The sequence below is a fragment of the Bombus bifarius genome, unplaced genomic scaffold (genome assembly GCF_011952205.1).
Source record: "Bombus bifarius isolate JDL3187 unplaced genomic scaffold, Bbif_JDL3187 scf7180000008008, whole genome shotgun sequence".
Classification (NCBI taxonomy): Eukaryota; Metazoa; Arthropoda; class Insecta; order Hymenoptera; family Apidae; genus Bombus; species Bombus bifarius.
In genome coordinates, this window is record NW_022884386.1 from 6,828,955 (window position 1) to 6,849,290 (window position 20,336).

General features: G+C 41.3%; 2 protein-coding genes across 3 annotated transcripts in view; one reads left to right on the forward strand and one right to left on the reverse strand.

The window, feature by feature from the left end:
• The window catches only part of LOC117206481 (serine-rich adhesin for platelets), a 60,219-nt gene extending 41,521 nt beyond the window's left edge, over positions 1–18,698 (forward strand). For both annotated transcript variants that reach the window (XM_033445858.1, XM_033445859.1), the window contains 5 exons: positions 11,974–12,609; positions 13,426–14,375; positions 14,737–17,206; positions 17,516–17,671; positions 17,743–18,698. In XM_033445858.1, the coding sequence (XP_033301749.1) occupies positions 11,974–12,609; positions 13,426–14,375; positions 14,737–17,206; positions 17,516–17,671; positions 17,743–17,912 (4,382 nt within the window). In that variant the 3' untranslated portion in view covers positions 17,913–18,698. The remainder of the gene's footprint in view (positions 1–11,973; positions 12,610–13,425; positions 14,376–14,736; positions 17,207–17,515; positions 17,672–17,742) is intronic.
• Positions 18,699–18,857: 159 nt separating this feature from the next.
• On the reverse strand, positions 18,858–20,237 carry LOC117206486 (probable 39S ribosomal protein L24, mitochondrial). Its single transcript, XM_033445874.1, has 5 exons — positions 19,951–20,237; positions 19,676–19,864; positions 19,417–19,619; positions 19,154–19,340; positions 18,858–19,081 (listed from the first exon to the last, which is right to left on the reverse strand). Exons 1-5 carry the CDS (start codon positions 20,044–20,046, stop codon positions 18,995–18,997), a joined length of 762 nt encoding a protein of 253 aa, XP_033301765.1. The 5' UTR covers positions 20,047–20,237; the 3' UTR covers positions 18,858–18,994.
• Between the last annotated feature and the right edge of the window lie 99 nt (positions 20,238–20,336).

Consider the following 20,336-nt stretch of genomic DNA (forward strand, 5'->3'; position numbering starts at 1 on the left):
AGCCTTGTACATTGCGAACTGACGTGACGCTGGTCGAACACCGAATCAGTCAGATAAAACATCGCGTGTCCAGCGGCCGTTACAAATTGATACTCTGATGTTTAGTTTCGACGTCGATCGATGCGGTATCATCGTAGGGACGCGACAATCTCGTAAGTAAGTAGATCGCCAACAGAAACTAGAACGCGAGCATCGAAATTTCCAGGAAAGTATGATAGAAGCGAGCGCAATTCCTGAGAAAACGCAACGAAGATATCGTTACATCTCTTAATTTCCGTGTACATTGTACATACGAGTGATTCACGCAAGTATTTCAACACTTATCATAGAAATCTTTTATGTGTATGTTTATCCATCTATGACATAAGGATGTATTATATAATATCAAGCATTTTAAGATTCTGTCGATACCCCTTACATGTGTATATACAAGGTACAGGATATTTACTGCAAGCGTATATTTAATAAAAAGTAAACGTTGTAAATTTAGTCGTCTTAACGTTTGTTTAAACGTTTTTATGATTCCTACGAAATACGTACTTGTACCAAATATCTTTCAACTTCCTCGCAAGTTTTCATATTCGTTTGAAATTCTATCAATATACGCAATGGCGAAAAGTCGAGTCTCGTTACAAAATTAATGAAACTTGCAATGGTTTCGTATAACACGCGTATGATATATCCGTAAAAGATTGCTACAAGTGTTAAGGTACTTTCACGAATTACCGTATATCGGTAAAATGAAGAGGTGGATTCACTGAAAGAAACGAGGAAACGCGTACTGTATGAATCGGCGCGAATAAAAAGCTGCTATTGGCTGTCGAAGTACGTCGTATCGATATCGAGACACGTAAACTCGCTATTCGTTGCCCCGAACCACACCATTATTTTCATCAGTCAGCGTATTTTCTTTTTGAGCTATCGCCGACACACTAGTTTCCCTTTAAAAAAAAATAATTGGATAAGATTCTCGAGGTGTGATTCGTTTCCTACTCGTCTCGCGAGCCGCTCCCATGAACAAGAACGGACGAAGACCGCGTCATCGGTGTATCGAGGCACGTACGACATGTCGCTGACTTCAATGCCAATATTTCCGCATTCTGGAATCTTATTTCTCACTATGGGATATTTATCGCCTACCTGACGCGTTGATAAATCTTTCAGATACGATGGTACTACACATTTTTCTAACAACCTTTTGTACCACCTAGCAATTATTTAACGGTGAACTGCCATGCAGCCAATGAGAATGTCATAAATACGAGTATGAATCGTTAAAACTTGAGAAATAAATTTATTTCTAGCATTTTGTGATTTTTCGTAATATCAAAGTATTTTTTAGTCTTCGTACCTAAAAGAATTATGGGAATATTCTACTGTAGAAAGCCAGACTTCCTTTGACATTTTTGTACAAAGAATCTCTACCTTCGTCGGTGTTCTGCACATATATTTAACTATATTCCTACAAATTTTAGAGACGAATAGCGACAATTGCTGGTAGTGTACAAAGCTTGGAACGTTTTCGCTTAAGGATAAAATCTTCTCACGACTTGCATCGTTCCTTTGCATTCGTTCAAATAAGCTCAATTACATTGACTTTGAGAATTCGAATGCAGACTTTTGCACGTGTATTTCTACAACTTCGTCTTTCTCGAAGCTTTGCGCTGGAATATTCTCTTAAAACGTGAGTCGTCTGTATTTTACTGTCACTTACTACTTACTACGCTTCGTTCCTTCTTCCCCGACATGTCGTAAAAATTCTCGCTCGGTATCGAAATACGACTCGTTTAGAGCCAAAATGTTCCGTCGCAAAAGGTCGCTTCTCGTTGGCCCTTTGACCCGAGTGTCAACGCCAAGCGAGGGAAATAATGTGGGAACCATGCGATTGCGCGATCAATTGGGTGCTGGGCGTGTAAAATCGGAGTAACGGTGGCTGCTTTGTCTGCCACGAAACCAACCTTTGCGATTCATCGGCGAATCAGTGGAATCAATTTCGCTGTACGGACCGGCTAGCCCGATGGTGTTGATCGAAAGCTCTTGTTCGATCGAGGGAAAAGCATTCGATCGTTTGTATTTGAAATTGTCCACCTACGCACATACGTCACGTGGATTGGTTACTTTCCAAATTCGACATATTATTATATAGATATATGTGACGAACGAGTTATCTCATGCATAACGAACTATCGATAAACACGTCTTGTGTCGTTCGCACATTATCGGATAGTATTCGATGATACAACAAAACGAGTTGACAAACCGTTGCGAAGAGGATTTGGTTACTTACGCGTGGTAGTTGAACCGATCGGAAACCAAGCCACGTTGAAAGGCCGCGCTACCAGCGGAAAGTAAATTCAGTAGAAAATGGATGGACGGTAGGAAGAATTTCGCAAACCGTTTTCTCATAGAGGCTCGCCGTAAAGGGAAGTTTCATTGGTAACAAAAGGCCACGTTCGCTCGTTCGAGCCAGTAGGCGCTATAAAATTAAAGGCACTAAGGAAATCCTTCGGTGATCATCTGCCGGCGGGAAAGAAACGGAAATTGAACGTTTGACGAGTGCAGCCGGTTGACTCGAGTGGCCTGAAAGTAACGCGAACTTCGTTTCGCATTTTAAAGGATTCTTTTCTTGTTCGTGGTCGTGACGTCGCGTGCACGCCCGTAAAATTCGAAGGGAAAAGTCAGATAGACCGTGCGATTCGTGATGTAACGCGTGAATCAGAGTGTGAGATTCGTAGGCCAAAAAGGATTTCATAACGCGGCTTAGCGAGATCCGGCCTCCCTTATCGAATATTCTTTAGCCGCGTGATTTAACGAGCGATGTTTTACCACCGTGTATTAAGTGCAGATAACGTAACCACTTCTCTTCTGTTTTTAAACCTCCTTTACTCGAGCCTCTCGAAAGCTGAACTGATTAAAACTTCGGTTTTTAACTTCGGTTAACGAAGACGACCACTCGTCCATGTGCCGGAACTCGCTACGAGTTCAACGAGCGATGTATTAGGTCGCCCGAAAAGTTTCTTTCGTTTTATAAGGAAATAACGGATGCACGACATTTTCCGTTTTATATTATTTTATCGAATTACGTATGATCCATTTTGTTCTATCAAAATAAAGATTACAACGTTCGACAGATTAGATTTCGTGTTTGTATAAACATGTGTCGTTGTAAAAGACGCGTCTGTAAAAGAAAGACACTTTCCGGACAACCTAACACTTCTGTCCATAAGTCAATTTAAGCTTACGACTAAATTTTAAACGTAATTTGTAGCAAGATATAGGTTCTTAATACTTAATAATACTCTTAGACGCATACTTATTACAATTGACAAATTAGTTTTCCTCGTAGTACTCGCCGGTAATAATTTCATTTTGTAATTACAATTGATCCATTTGTCCATCTATATCTGCTCCGTATATGCATATGCTCTTTTCATTAGTAACGCCACTGTAATTGAAATAATCCTTCGGTCTTGTTTATCGAAGTTCTCGATCGTCATTGATCGGCTGTCGCGACATGAACGACGCGTACGAAGAAACGATGAATAAAAACCAACGATTTATTCACCGTCTGTTTCGATATGTTACAACTTGTCTTAGTACTCAATGAATTTCTTTCAACAGGAACCACGTCGATTACAATTACGCTCGATAGCTGGTATAAACGGGTCTGTTTAGCTGGCAACAGGCGAAACGTATGCGCCAGACGTGGCCGAGGTCACTCTCAGATCTGCAACGTGATATTAACCCTTCAACGCGGTTCGACGTATAAAGTTGCGTCCTACTTTTCTACGCCTAAGTATCCGGAGAAGACAATCGGGTTTTTCGATGTACAAATCACCGGACAGAAACCGGATAATAGGTCGAAATCGTTATGCAATTAAGGACACACGACTGACTCCTTCCACGATCGTATTCGAGCCCGTATTTAGTCGCGTCAAGCTTCTCGTTCAAGAGCCTTTTAACGATCGAACGGTTCTCGATGCGCAAACATAATGATCGTTCTTTCAACGGAGATTAAAATATCGCAACGCGTTAAACAAACACTCGATCCACGAAACGCGATGATTTATTGCTTGCCAAGCAAAGCGTACGTATATACTATTCGAATGACTCATTTCCATTTCGCAAATAAAAAGATCACGGCGTACTGCGCGAATTGATTTGACAGCGACTCATAAAAGTATTCGAATACTTATGGAAGTCTTTCACGGATATATCGTGTGTATCGTGGAAACCGTTTTCAGAATTCATTAGCATCGTAGGAATATTTGACTATTCGACTAATTATATTGGTAATGTTTGAAGCTGAAACTGAAAACCTACAGAGAAGCTACAAGATATTTATATTTAACGCACGTGTACATTTCGCAGAGATCAAGGTACTCAAGGACAATCAATTATGGATTATAGCAACGAACCACGATATTTAATGAAACTATTCTTAACGCTAATTGTACGTTTAAGACGGCTGTTCGTGCTATATACTGGCCTTTTGTCAAATGTATATACGTTTACGGTAATTATCTTGTAAATTTTATATACATTCCTGTTTGAAACTGTTGAGACATCTTTAAATACCTGCGCGAGGCAGCGTTGGTAAACGACAAAGAAAACATTGGACAGAGAAAATAAACGTAAACATCGAAGTTTAGTCTGTCTGGAAAACGATCAATCATTTCATCGCGATGACGCCGATCGACGCAACAAAAGGACGTCATTGCGCAAGATAAAAAATAACAATTAATAATCTACGTGCAAGGTTCTATACTTTCGAGATATCATAACATTAACCGCGATTCGAATCTTTGGACGTCAAGGACGAACGACTTTTAGTCTCCGTGACATAACTCAGTCACTTTTATCTCCTGTCTAACAGTGCCCATTTTGGAAAGAAAATATTGCCCGACTCGTTGCGACAAACGTAATTGACGTGCATAATGACGTAATTTACGGTTGCGATCGGTGTAACCGCGGTTATCTGGGTGCGCCAGAAAAATCATCTAAGCATGGAACGATAAACGTTCTTTCCTTCGACTCGCGATATTCGTGTCCCAGATCACTTTCGTCAGTTCTCAAGCTGTGGCAAAATTGAGAGAAAATGAAAAAGAAAAAAAAAAGTCGAAAGGCTCGTGATAAAAACGATCCTTGGTCCTTCAGAAAAGCCAAAGGGCTTTTCCCTTTCCACGTATTCGTAACGTATTCGTAATCATATCGCGGAAGAACTATATTCAATTAGATCACGAAATCGCGAACTTCGTTTCGACAGAGGTCATTATACGATCGGTCAATCTGTCATTCGATGATACGTACATGATTTTTATTCAACTTGCAACGTTAAAGTGTTCGGAAAATTATTGCTATAGATACATCTGTTTATAACGGTATTATCGAATTATCTTAATTAATCTTTTAATACATCGAAACGCCTCGGACACGGTGGTGAATATCAATAAAAGACACCGTAAATCAAGATATAGATCAGTTTTTGTAATATCAATTTCGCCATGTTCCAAGTCCAACTTCACGCTACTATACGTGTAGAATGCGTCATTATCTAAAAAGTGGAAAAATGATCGGGAATCGTTTTCGTTACGAGCTGTTTAATTTTACTCGTCGTTAAATATTACACCGTTAATTCTCCGCAAATTCTCCGTAAATCGGTCCCACGCCAACAGGTTAGCGGAGTCTCCGCTAAGATGGTGACCAACTCCGTCATTGCAACACGATCAACAGTGTATCCTCTGTCGTATCTCGTATCGAAAATTCGATCCATAAATATTACTTCGAAAGCCAATTATAGCTATCTCACGATCGCGCAGATAAGTGCGCGGGTTAAAATATCGATCCGACGATATTAAGTGGACGCAATAACGGAATGGTTAGTGCTTCCTGTTCGTGTGCTACGGCACGCACCACCTGGTCGCATCGAGCTTTCCAAAGCCGCGTAAAACTCGCCCGATTCAACTCATACGCTTCGCACGGTTGACACGTTCTGGCAAGATTAATCAGCACGGAACGTATTCGTCGATATTTCACGTCACACCGCGATTAATAGTTCTTAACCTTGGCGTGACTCTGCTTTTTCTCTCACCTGGGCTCCCTGGCGTAACTCATTCCAGTGGGAACCGCGCGTTCTGCTCTTGGAGCGGTACAAACGTAGAATCTGTTCCGTAAGTAGCTCAACCGTAAACAACGTTATGTCGTACGATTTAATAGCTCGAAGCTTGCATTTGTTCCGATTCGAACGTCAAAAATTTGTTACATAATTTCTTTGTGAAATTATCCTTTTAGATGCGTAACGTTATAATATCGTATTTTATGTTTCTTCGTAAGAAACGTAACGTAAAAAGCGTGAGTGAAATCTCGTTAATTTCGGAAGACGTAATTCATGATTAATGTAAAAATATGATAAACGCGAGGTTTATTATCTTTTTAACGCGAGATTGTTTAACCTGTTTAATTTCTGATCTGACAACGATATTCTACTTGTTTATTTCTCTACTCGTATGAAATTCAGATACGCATGTTCTTGCCGATTAATCGTGTCCGTACGACACATCAGCTTAACTCTGTTGTTCCGTTTCTTCGTCACATTCGTATCCGTTTCAGACACCTTTCCTTTTCCTAACATCGGAACAAATATCGATACTTTATTCTTGTTGGAACGTGTCGGATCGGCAAACAGCATCAAATCCAATACACAAAATTAGCAAATAGTAAACTACATGCACATATCGAGAAGCAAATATTTATATCTGTATTTTAATCTTATCTATCGAAATCTAACTTTCATCTCGGCTCACGTAAACTCAACCGAGCCAAACTTCAACGAGTCGACCGTCGTCAGGTTCTCTTCTCCATTTCTCAACCTCTAACATTCCCATCAACTTCGAACTTCTCCAGCCGTTCCACCAAACTAACCGTAATAAAACCGCCTCTAGCATACTTATTCCAGAACAAGCTGGTTTTCCATTTAGCCAGGTAGATCCAAGATAAGTTCACCGAGAAGATATTTCGTAATTTGGATCTAGGTACACCGATCTCGGATCGAGGACCGAAAACGTGGCCGCGACACGTCGCAGCGGCCACCGCTTTATCCCTTCTCCCACGAGCGCATAACGCTTGATGTCGGTGCTAACCACGGAAGCTGGCCTCGACGAGCAATGTCGTCCAGTCTTACGAGAGCCTTCTTACTAGTAAGAACGAGTCGTCGTCCAAGTGTCCCTTTCACCCCTTGCTTCAAGTTAGCCTTTCTTTTTCTTCGAATCGGTTCACCAGGGTCGCTCAAGCGTCTGACCCGTGTTTCTGACCCCTGACGCTCTCTCGAGTTAGCTTTTCGATCGAATTTACGAACGTTTAGTGGACGGTGCTTAGTCGGCTTGAGGGAAATCGAAGAAGCTCGCGTCGAATGAGTTTGTTAAGAAGCAAGAATATTCGGTGCAAGAAGTTATGTCATCCGCGGAGAAGCCTGACATTGGAAGCTTCCTGGCGGAAGCCCGGTTCTCGGACGGAGTCGAGGTCAGTACTTGCCATAACTACGTAGAATTGAAACTGTCGGAAGCCAGGTTCGATCGGTGACGCGCGGACAGAGGGATGTGACCACTTTATGGATGTTCCTTCTGTCAACGAGCAGAGCGAACAAAACGTTACCACTTCAGATACACGTGTTCTCTTCTTCAACGATAGAGTAGAATGAAACGTCCTCGTGATCGCTTTAAAATTACCTTTCAAGAGTTTCAGATTGAACAGGGATATAACTTTGAAACTCTTTCACAGAGAAGATACGCGGAAGATTATACAGAAGTACTGGCCAATGCACGAGTGTGAAATAGACGAATTAACGACCAGCGATCAAAAGCATCGCTTGTTATAAGAGCGATCTTGTCACTTTGTAGAATCGACTGTATCAAATGTACATTGTATACAATTTAACGTACAGTGTCCGACGAAGGTATTCGAACATTTGCTAAAGAGATTTTTTACCAAGATCGATGTGTATGCTGTATCTTAATTTTTCACTAAGCGTGTGTTTCCAATAAATAGCTCTTATTTTTAATATTTAGTATAAACTTGTGATTTCAAATTTGAAGCATCTAATCACGACGATCGTGCCTCTTATATTATTATAGCGCTAATGAAATTGCAAGAAGTTACGTATAACACACGCAATGTATTCACGAAAGTTTTCTACGGCGAGAGTTGAAATACTTTCGTGGACCACCGTAGCTTCGATCTATTCCCGTATCTCCATGTGGAACCGGTCTCACGATTCGCAAACATCGTCGCCCAGCTACGCTGAAAGCGCAGACGTGACTGATTAAAATTCCCGGTCAAACACCAGCGGATGAAACTAATCGGTTAGACGTGCTTACCAGAAAGACGTTGCTCGATACAGCGCGTATGTGTTCCAGCGATCGCACCATATTTGTACCGATATCGAGGATACCGAGCTGCGGTGTCCGTCCGTTGCACGTAAACGCAGATCTGGTCGCAGTTCCCGTCGACAAGTGTCTGTTGCTCGCAGAATGCTGGAATGCGAAACTCGCGGAGTCGAATTAAAACGTCACCGACCTGTACCGAACTTTACGGAAACATCGTATCCAACGGATTCACCCATTTGCAGAATTCCGTTCCTATTCTCGTAAAAATAAAAATTTGATCGTCGCATACGCGTATAGGTGCGGTAAGAATCGAAATTAGCGGAGTTTCCGTCAAACCGCGAATTTTCATGCGAATTCATACTTTTGACAATGTAATTCAAAAAGTAAAACCTCGGTAGAAAGTTGTTTCACTTTTCAAGAATCGTAGAAAGCGCTAAGCTTTGCATATTTTATACATCTTTTCGTATTATGCGCATTCTGCGCGATTTTGTACTTTCAAATTTCTCGTAAATGTGCAAACATCTACAGTCTAATGATCGAAATACCGGCTGACAGGAATAGGAAACTCGTAGGTGCAGTTCGTCCGTGAATTACATAATGTGCCGGCTCCACGCTTTCTGCCAGTCAATGGAATTTCCGATGGCACGTGGTGCATCGTATCGCGATATCGAGGAACAGTGCGCCGGTTGCAGGTGTATCGGCGATCGGTACCATCGTACGGCAACCAGCCAAGAATGTTAATCAGAAGTTAGCGGGAAATGTGGCACGCGAGCACGATTTAACCGCGAAACGCAGGCTTTTCATCCTGAGTCTTTGATTCTTTGCCATATCAATTTCCTATGTTAACGAGCTTCCTTCGAGTTTTACCTACAGATAACACTTTTACAACACGAAGATTATGTACCGTGTTAAGCAAAATACTATTATCTCGTTAATAGCAAACAAGTATCGTTACATAGACATAGAAAGTTTCACATTCTGTTGGAATAAAATAAAAAGCCGATACATGAGATAAATTTTTCTCTGACAAGATAACAACTGATTCGTGTTTTAAAGATTTTTCTGTTTGTTTGAAAATGTTTGATACAGCTCGATATAACAGCATATTCCCGGTATTTCCACTATCGATAGAGGATAACAATTTTCTAAAGCCAAGTTCCATCGGAACTATTATCTAAAAATCATGCTACCGTTATGTGTACATACGAGTTGTATTTTGTTTATATAGTATTACTCATTGCTACGTCATACTGTAAATTGGTGTTGCGAGTTGCTGACTAATATATCGTACGAAGTCTACGTTCGCAAGTTACATATAATAGGAAAGTATATCTGTTCGCATGGTGAAAAATTTTCACCTAGTATTCCAGTGAAACGCGAAAACGTGCACGGAGGCGGTACCTTTGGCACAAATGGTATTTGGAAATATTTATTCTGACGATATTCTCGGCGATTCCGAGCGACCAAGCGTGACACGCCCGTGCGTCGAACGCTCGAGCGCAGATAACGCGATCGTACGCGGTTTATCAGTGGGTGCGCGTGTTAGAATGTAGAAATCCTTGGATTTGAGCAATCCGGTCGGCTGCGAGGAAACCGCGGATCTGCTCCGGATACGTCCTTTGCACGCGATTCCCTCGTCGAGTACCGGTCAGCTATGTAAACCGACGGCAAACGATCGCCGCTGCGCGTGAAAGTAACGCGCGATTGCGTAAACCGCTAAAATAACCAGGACACTTTTGGCTTCCCTTGCGGGTCCTCCGGTATTTTGTCCTTGACTTTCGAGGTCCCACCAAATTTGGACTGGACAGTTCGCGAAATGCAACGTGATGTGAAGTTATATTTTGAGACAGTGACGTAAAAAACTTGAATTTCCTCAACTTCTCAACTTAATCTTCTGTGTTCTTTGAATTCTCTTCGATCGAATCATATTTTTGATCATTCGCGAATTTGTGTAGTTCGAAGAAAAGATGAAATAATCCTTGTAGATGTACGCGACGTTTGTCTCTCTTATACTGCAGACTTTCTTACGACGTTAAATATCTTTCTATCTGCTGAAACCGAATTTCGATATAAAAATTCAACGTCCATGCAACCCACATGTGGAAATTTAGGGGCCGTGGCAAGGTCAACCTAGCGTGTAGTTTCCAAGATTTTATGGTCGTTTTTATGGTAGTTTCGAGGAATTTTAATAAACCACTTTGACGTTACTTTCTACACGCCTGAAATCAGAGGGGAAATTTAAAAAATACGTTTTTCTAAGCTATCGTCGTTATACCTTTCGAGGACTCGAACTCTAACGGTTCAAAGTTTAACTGCGAAGAATCTCAATGCTTACACCTCGATCCGCAAATCGAGCTTTCGAAGCTTATTTTAACAACGCTATTCCGAAACACGATATCACCTCTCTATCCGATACTTTGGTATTAGAAAAGCTATATGAATACACGATCACGTGGTAATAAGATTGCTTGTTTCTCCTGATCCTGGTATCAGCGACCTTCGAAGCAGAAACGCCGAACAACTTAAAAATCTAAAGACGGGTGAACGCAAATCATAAGAGCGCATAGAGATAGACCCACGCCTGGCTATACAGGAATATCTCAATTGCGTAGATTAAAATTCCTACCGGAGTATGCTCGCTCCAGAGAGCCGATAAACGGGAAATGAATGTTTGAAAAAATATTCACCGGTCGGTTTTGCCTAGACCAAACCTTTTCCAACGTTATCGCGACTGGTAGCTAGATTTTATTAGACGTTTCTCTCCTTCCCCGCCTCTGCAATCTGGAATCTCGTGCATTTGGAACGCACGAACGGATCAACGTTCGCGAGATCGCGGGAGCAACGACGCGTGTGGATCGAAAGAGCGACGCGCGTTGCGGAATCGATCCCCTCGTCGAGCGCACGAGAACGTGAACAGTTGGGCTCCGGTAACGCGAGCTACTACGCGCGAATTCCGAATTCGCGCAGAACCAATGGAAATACAACCCTTGTTGCTTTATTTACGGCCCATTTTCCAGCGAACCCATCTTCGTCGAAGAATTCTTAGATTGATGGAAAATAACGAATTACACGCGCACGCAAATACCTAACGTTTAAATCGTAATGAGGCTTAATGAGGCAATTACGTTGCGCAATTTGTAATAGAAGTAAATGCGACGTTAAGGATTGCGCGTGAGTCGAACGCGCGTCCAGAGATTCGTAGTTTCGTTCGATGTCCGCGGCTGCGATTAACGCAATGCGAGTCTTCCGATCGCAAATTGCAGTCTTCGGAATACGGACGTTAACGTCGGTAGGAAGTTTATCGTTGAAAGTGGCAGAGTTGGTTAAAGAAATGCAAGTTGGACGATAGCGTGAATCGTCTCCGGTAATAATTTATTTAAAAAAAAAAAATAATAAACCGACAAAACTTTTGCGCTCATCTGATAAAATACTTCCATGAAATATAAAAATCTTTACGAATCAACGAAATATCTATCGAACGCAAACCTTATCGAACACCACATAGACGAGAAACTTGCAACTTTGAAACGTTTCGCGAGCAGTGTAAAGAACGCTGACGATAACCAACACTCTGTGGCTTGTGTGATTTTAGAGACGGTAAATGGTAGGATGGACAACTGCGGAGGCGGTCAGCGCCTGCCCCCGGACGGGGACGAGTTTCCAGCAGCGTACCAAGAGTTCGGTGGCAACAGCCAGCAGTACCGTTTCGTGACGACGAGCACGGCGACGGCGAGGACGTCGACGATGATCGCGAACGGTCGACTCGTTTGCAATGAGAACGAATCCTTCATGAACAACGAAGGTTTCAAGTTGCTCGAGAACAACGTGGTCGCCGCAACTGGCATTATTTTAGCCGACAACAGGATCACCGGTTTGGCCAATGTGGAGAACGTCTGCCAGGAGGTGAGCAAGATCGAACTGCCGAGCATCGAGATAAACGGCAAGATGAGCGTCGAGAACGTTTGTCAAGATACGAGCAACGTACTGGCTCGCGAGGTCCGCGTACTCGAAGACTCGAAGCCGTACATCGCTGATGACTTCGTTAAAAAGGCTGCGTCCGTGACCAACTACTCCAGCTACGGGAATCAAGGTGACGCTAACATTCTGGTGTCGGAGAAGAAGATCGAAATCACGGGTTACTATCACAAAGACGTGGCCGTTATCGAAGAGGCGCAGGACCATACCGAGAAGGATACCTTGGACACGCCTCCGCCATTGCCGCTCACCGGTAAACTTTCCTTCCGTGTTTTGTCAGTGTATATATATATATATATAGAATTGGATTATATATCGAAGCTGGTTTTTAGATATTAAATACGCAGACCACAGGGAAAGAACAAGTTCTATGTTACAATACTAAAACTTTTCTTTCGAATCGATCGTCGAATTAAAGACATTCTGCATTTTTCACCTTGTCGAATATTTGAAAAATATCGCTTGTCGTAATATATCGTTACTTGTTTGCAAAATTTCATCGACGTATCGCCTATTTTGTGGCAGACTCGTGTTACCGAATCTAAAAAATTGTTAACCTTTGGAATATTTTAACTATCGACTGCCATCGGGATCAACAAATATGGACTTGCGAGGAGACATATAATCGATATAATTAGAGTTTGTGCAAAGGAGTTTTATAGATTCTTTATCTGCGATTTTTTCATTCGCGTCATAATTCATGTTCGAATAAATAGATTCTGCTGGTTCAAGTAGTTCATTTGACCGGGTACTAACGAAGATTTAATTCAAGTAAATAAAGTTTCTATAAAGTAAATTCCACTGTATTAAGAATTATACGCTAGGAGTCTGCTTATTTCATTCTATCGAGGGCTAAGTAGTCGATGTAAGCAGTTCATTTAACGAGAATTAGCCTAACGAAAGCCAAATCTCTGTACGTATTCTTCGAATCTCTCCTCACTTGCTATAGATACTCAACTGTGAACGTTCACATAATCCCTAATCACAGATTATCTATATGAATTCTTAGTATTCCATTGTTACTATCTTATCGCATTGCTAAGTATTCGGCATTTCTTTGGTCTTTCAGGTCCGCCCAAGTTAGAGACAATCTGTCCGCCTAAGATAGAGTCAATCTGCCCACCTAAGTCAGAAATTATTTGCTCGCCGTACACGAGAAACGCGATCTTAGAATCGACGCCACGAAAATTTTCATTGAACGGCGACCTTCGACGGCAAGACGACAAGTCTGAACGATCGGTTAGGGACAAGATCGCTATGTTTTCGTCGCAAAGTAGCCTGGATGGTCCTCTGTTCCCTAATTCGGTAGTGGCCGCTGCTGCAACGAACAACGTCAGAAGATTGTCCAAGTACAAGTCCACGGAAGACGTGTGCAGCGACGAGAAAAGCTCTGGTCAGAAGGAGAGGACATGCTTCTTCTCAGACAGAACGCAGAGTTCTTTCGATTTGACAGATTCGGGAAGAAACGTTAGTCAAGATCCTGGGAAGAAGTACAGACGATCGCCAAGTATAACGCAAAGTTCGCCAGTGACGTCGCCGACTATTTATACTTCCAAGGCGTTTCCGATCGTTCCACAAAAGCCTGTCACCTCGGCGACGACGCCATTGATCAGCTCGTTTGAAACATCTTCGGTGCCTAAATCACCGGCGAAGAATTATTCGTTGACGACTTCGAGTCAAAATGCTCCGAGTGTCGCGATAAAACCTGTGACATCAACTGCGTTGTCTCGTGCCACCAGTTTCTGTGCGTCGAGTCCGTACGGTCAAGATAGAACTTCCACGCCGAGTGAACTTCCCGCGTCGCCGCAAATTACTAGAACGAATTCGTTAGCATCTACGTTCAAGAGGCCCAATGAGGATATTAGGAGAACTAGTTGGAATCAGTTGATCGAGCAGAGGAAGAAGTCGATATCGAAACTGAGAGGACTGGTCATTCCTGAAAAAGAAACGATATCGATCGACGCGCCTATCGTTGATTTACCTGAAATCAAGTCGCGAGATTCGATACTGTTGCATCAGGTAAGTCTATTTTTACCGAACCTTAGAAGCTATCGTCGAAAGAAATCAAAATCCTGAAATTGCATCATCGCTTCGCCAAACCTGGCGTCTTTCCTCGAAAAATAGACTTTTAGGTTTTCGTTTGTTAACACTGACATGTAACAAAACTGAGACTTATTTCGATAAAAACGGCGGTACAAGCCACTCTACTAACAATATTCGTTCTTGGAAAAATTCTCCATTATAAACACACACAAGTTTTCAAAATACGCAACATCTCTCCTCGAATTTACCCTATTTACCGAAGATAAGTCTATCTCCATGGCAAATACCAAGCGATATTATATTCAGAACGAATCAGAACATTTCCCGTCCTTTACAGCTACCGAAAGTGAACATCCAGGACAAGTGGGGTTCTCAGAGTTCCTTGGCGAGCAACGCGAGCACGGCCAGCGTGCCCTTGAAGGCGACCACTTCCTTCAAGATGCCAGCTCCTCAGATACACTCCAAGTACTCGCCAGCCTTCAAAAGGAAGAGCCTCGCGGTATACGGCACTTCTTCCAGCAATTCCTCGATAAACAGCGCTACGAAAAGCCCGTCGACAACTACAACCACCTCTACACCGCCGCTCTCCGAACCTCCGAAAAGCTTAGAGAGCATCTGCAGTCCAACGCGAAGCGATTACAGCTTCGAATTCGCGTCTACAGCCAGTTCACCAGAGGGATTACGTAACAGGCCCAAAATGACGCAGAGAAAGACCAGGATGGATTACGACGACTCGGACAATGATTCGGCAGTTAGTAGCTCGCAGAGTAGCATTTCTCGAGGCTTCAGTCCACCGATGTCACCGGTTCCCTCGGAACGATCTACGGTTTCGTCAGAGAGATCCTACGTTTCTACGGAAGCCAACTATCCACGACGATCTCTCGTCATGGACAGCCCGACTAGAACTTACGCGAGAGAAACAAGCGCAGAATATCCTGCCAGATCCAATATCATAAGCGACAGAGCCTTCATCTCCGAGAGATCTTCGTCGAGCAGTAGCAGCTCCGGTCTTAGATCGCCAACGACAGATTCAAACTCCAGGAACTCTCAGATACCTCAGAGGCAATTGAAACGATCCAACAGTACTGACACCAATTGTAGCACATCTTCGACTCTCACTTCTGGATCTCAGGCGAGCGCCGAGTCTCTGTCCAGAAGAGTACTCAAACCGCAGAGCGTAGAAGCTATCAATCGCAAGAATATTCTGGCTAGCGCTAGGTGTAGGAGCGGCAGGGATCTCAATGGATCCCCGTTGATTCAGAGGAAGTTTTCTGACGATGAATGTCGATCGACGATCACCGAGAACGGTGAAAACAGCTATCAGAAAAATCGTGTCAAGGATACAGTTTCAGGTACACAGGATGTGAAGATCGCTTATATAGAGGTAACAGACTCGTTTGGAGAGGATGATTCTTTCGAGAAGGATAACGAAGAGTCGAAGCTGCCTTCGAAGAGGAACGTAACGTCCTCGACCGTGAGGCAGTCGAAGTTCGAGATAATAGAACCTTCGAATGATTTGAAAATGTGGGTTCGTACAGAGGCGAAAGCTTTGGTTAAATCGCCCGAAGAGAAAATGGCTAATAAAACAGAAAAGAAATCTGACGTCGATATTAGCGCCGTAGATAACGGTTTGAAGAACAATAAGTCTGCCATAATCGAGGAACAACAATTCAACTCGGTCGATCTGTCGTCGACCAATAGACGAAAACAAGGGAACGAAAACGAATCTGGACTGCTGCAAGTATCGAAACAGCGATCTCCTCCTAGCATACCTCCGAAGAAACCTGCCGAAGATCAGAACGATCTTCTGACGATCCTGACGACGAAGAGTAGATCTAGGTCGGCGATACACGTGGATGATGGAAGTTTTGGTCGATCGAAGAGTCAGATGAGCCTGGAAGATATTCTGAGCGCGAAAGCAGACACGAAACTGCGAGCTCAAAGTGGCGAAACGAGAACCGAAAGGAGCAGTACTCTCTCCTGCAACGTTCAGAACAGATCACAGTGGGAACCTAAGGACAATCGATACATCAGAAGAAGCTCGTCGATGTTAAGCGAGTACTGGAACGAGGATAAGCCATTCTCGAAGATGGGAACGTTGGGAAAGTCGAGAGTAACTGACAACAGCGGAGACGAAATGGCAGAAGCGGAAAAGTCGAAATCGTTGCTATCGAAAATACCAACGACGAGAAATCTTGGTCGAAGAAGCATCAGTGTGACGGACATGAAGAAGGCTCTGGAAGTGAATAGTCCCACCAGCCCGCAACAAACTACTGTAGCTACTCATAACCGATTTCCCAGTTTGGACAGCAGCGTGGACGGAAACGTGTCTCCGGTTGGAACCGATGTTGACACAGACAGATGCTGCAGCGAGCAGTTTGGAAGTATCAGTTCGTTGGCCAGTAGCACCAGCTTGATTTCGCAACAGGAATTAGCGCAGCTAGTGGAAGAGGCGAGTCTCGAAGAAGTTCGAGGTGCTCACGACGTGATCGTTGTCTTACTTCATAAGGAGAATCCAACCGGTAGCGTTGGAATCACTCTAGCCGGAGGGGCGGATTGTGAAATTAAAGAAATCACGATTCATCGAGTACTGGCACATTCTATCGCTGACAAGGATGGCCGTGTGCAGAGGGGAGATAGGATTCTAAGTATAAATGGCAGAGGCACGCAGGGTCTCACGCACAGAGAAAGCATAGCGGTGCTCAAGCAACCCAGATCGGAAGTTGTTTTAGTTGTTTCTCGAGCGAGGTCAGAGGAAGGGTGCAAATTGAAATCACGGACCGCGAGTGTCGAAACTATTATCGAAGGTAATTTTGATGAAATTGCACTATAGGTAATTAATACATTGCGGATTTTAAAGAACAGTTCATCGCACAAAGTACACCGCCGTAGAAAAAAACTGGATTTTAAAATTGCTTTTCTGTAAAAAGTTCCTCTATATTCGATGTACCTACGATGTAATATTTAATATGAGAGACAAATTTCTGTATAAATCTTACTGTTTCAGTTGATAGAAATATTTATAAAATTACAAATTCGCATAAATATCCGCAGTCTAGCAATCTTAGGAGATACGTTTAATTCGTAATAACCAATAACGCTTTTTTTTTTCAAAGGATTCGAGACAAACGACACCTCAGAGGACACTGCGTGGGGTCCGCCGTCAGTTGTAGCGGTTTACAAGGATGGAACTGGTTTGGGATTCAGTCTCGAAGGAGGTAGAGACAGCCCCCTTGGGGATAGACCGTTGCTGATCAAGAAAATATTTACCGGTATGTTTTCTATTATAGATTTGTCTCTTATATTTATAACTTTGAAATCTAATAAATATATTACGATATAGGAGGTGCTGCCGAAAAAACAGGTGCCTTGAAAGCAGGGGACCAGTTATTAGAAGTGAATGGATACGATGTGACACGTATGTCAAGAATCGAAGCGTGGTCCCTCATGAAGAAACTACATGACGGCGAAGTAAACCTCCTAGTCAGGCACCCTGCCACCAAATCGTCGTGAATGATAGTCAAATAAAAGTAATCGTTCCGAACGAATCATCATGACTGCATAAATGTAACGTTATTACAAAGCAACAAATTTCGAATGTGAGAAACATAATGATTTCGTAGCAGGCAATTTTTGTGTTGAATTCGAAGGATACGATATGTGCACCGTTTCGACGATCTCCTGATACATTCTCATGTTCGAAATCACAATGTATCGCGTACTTAGTTTGTCTTTTCGTATTCTCAAAAAATAACAAACATTTCGTTGGAATCTACTTACAATTAGGATTCACATATTGTGCTTATATGTACGTATATCGAGATAGCATTTTTAAGTAATTATTTGAAAAATCTCAGTCCACTAGGAGATTTCTTTTTTTAATGTCGTACCATCGAGTACGATGTGTGAAGTTTGTTTGCATACATTTCATTATTGTAAAGAAAGGAATGCTTTTCCCAATCTTACTATTAGTCTGCATTATAAGCTTAATCCAAGGAATAACGTGCATATAAATATGCATTCATTTTATGATTTTGTTTAATACAATGTTATGAAATAAATGAAGAAAAATGATTTGTAAATAAGAATAGCGTGCAAAAATTTGAAATGCAATTGTTCTAGAAATATGGCATATATAATATAAAAAAAAAGAAATGTTAATATAATGCATTACTAAAGTATTTAAATGTAGACTGACATTCGTTTCTAGGTCGCGTTTGTTAAAAATCATGCTGTGATATGTATGTGTGTTAATATGAAAGTAATAAGCATTAATAAAAGCGGCTTGTCCTTAACGAATTCTTTAATAAACGATAATTCGACAAAAAATATTTTACCTTAGAATATTTAGAAAAAAATATTTAATTCTTTGATTTTAGAAACATTTTCAACATGTTTCATGAAACAGGATATCGTAATCTAATTTTGTTTTCACAACACAATCAGAACTATAAAGGCATTTTTCAAACTGTATTATATTATATCTTTACTTTCAATCAAGTTTACAGTAACGAAATAAAGATTTAAAAACGTCTTAAAGCTCACTTTTATATATACAATAAAAAAAATTGATACGTTACATGTATTTAGAAAAATTAATACCAATAATATTTCTTTGGTACACGATCCTCTACAATTCCCATTTTATCCATAATATCCATTTCAAATGTCTTCAATTTTGCCTACAAATCAATGAAAATCAATAATACACTCCCTTACTGACATAATGTTATTAGATTGCAGGTTGTACATACTTCGAATGTTAATTCCTTTACGTCACTTTCAGTAGTATCTTTAGGTTCTTCAACATACATATCTGGAGTTTTGTAATCTACAGTTTCTTGACTTGATACAGGTATGGGAATAATTCTGCCAGTTCTAAGAGACACTCTTACATATTCACCATCTTGTGTATATCTCCATTCTATTGCAGTCCCTTTCCTAAAATAAATTAAATGTTTAAAGTTATAAACAGCAAGCTATATATACATATTTCTCGATATTTTATTATACTTACAAATCTGAAGGATCTATTAATTGCACTTGAGTCGTAACTAATAATGGTTGTTCTACACGCAAGCAAATTCCAGGAAAACCTTTCTTTTTCCCCCGTATTACTACCTTTGTATTTAATCCATGAACAATAACCCAATTTCTCTCCTGTATAATATCGTGTACTATTCCTTGTTTTCCCTTATCAGGACCAGTTAAGAGTTCCACCTAAAAAATAAAGTTTTAATATCAAAGCCTTTGATATAACACATATAGATACATACACGATCACCACGAAAGAAACTCCAATCTTTTATGGGTTCAACTGGTGGCCAATCTCTACGTTTCATAATCCAATTCTCATATTGAAAATTTGTTGTCCATGGTCGATGGATAGAATAGTACAATTTCTTATTTGGTACTATTTTACGTTTAAGAAATTGTGGTTTGCCAGGTGGAGGTTTCCACAATACCTATACATATAAAATATTAGTTTCTAATCTAAATACCATATAAATATAAGATACAGTAAATATTAATACAAAACAAATTCACATACACGTTCTGAGACACGGTCTATGTAGCGGTCTGGTAAATTCGCATATTTTTTCGACCATTCACCTAACTTTCCGAATAGAATAGTTGTGAGCCTCATTACTTGCAATTATATATTAAGTAGAAATTAAAAAATATTGACACTGTAAAATCTCTTATAATATAATCAAAATCTTAGTTTCCTACTATCTTAAACATAATCTAAATTACAATGTAAATAACCTTCGAGAATCTGCGATAAATAGAGCTGAACCTAACGGGCCAAAAATTTATATAAATGCGCACACGAGATGGCAAGCTGAATCACGTAAGCGCATACTTAAAGATGATCTCCCTTAACTATTGTGTTTCATGGGTATTAATTTATGGAATCTCAAAATTTAAATTCAA

Coding starts and splice junctions, on each gene's coding strand:
- LOC117206486 (XM_033445874.1), bottom strand. CDS start 20,046: ATGAGGCTCACAACTATTCTATTCGGAAAGTTAGGTGAATGGTCGAAA. Junction 19,865..19,950: donor TAGACCGTGTCTCAGAACGT/GTATGTGAATTT, acceptor TTATATGTATAG/GTATTGTGGAAACCTCCACC. Junction 19,341..19,416: donor TTAATAGATCCTTCAGATTT/GTAAGTATAATA, acceptor AATTTATTTTAG/GAAAGGGACTGCAATAGAAT.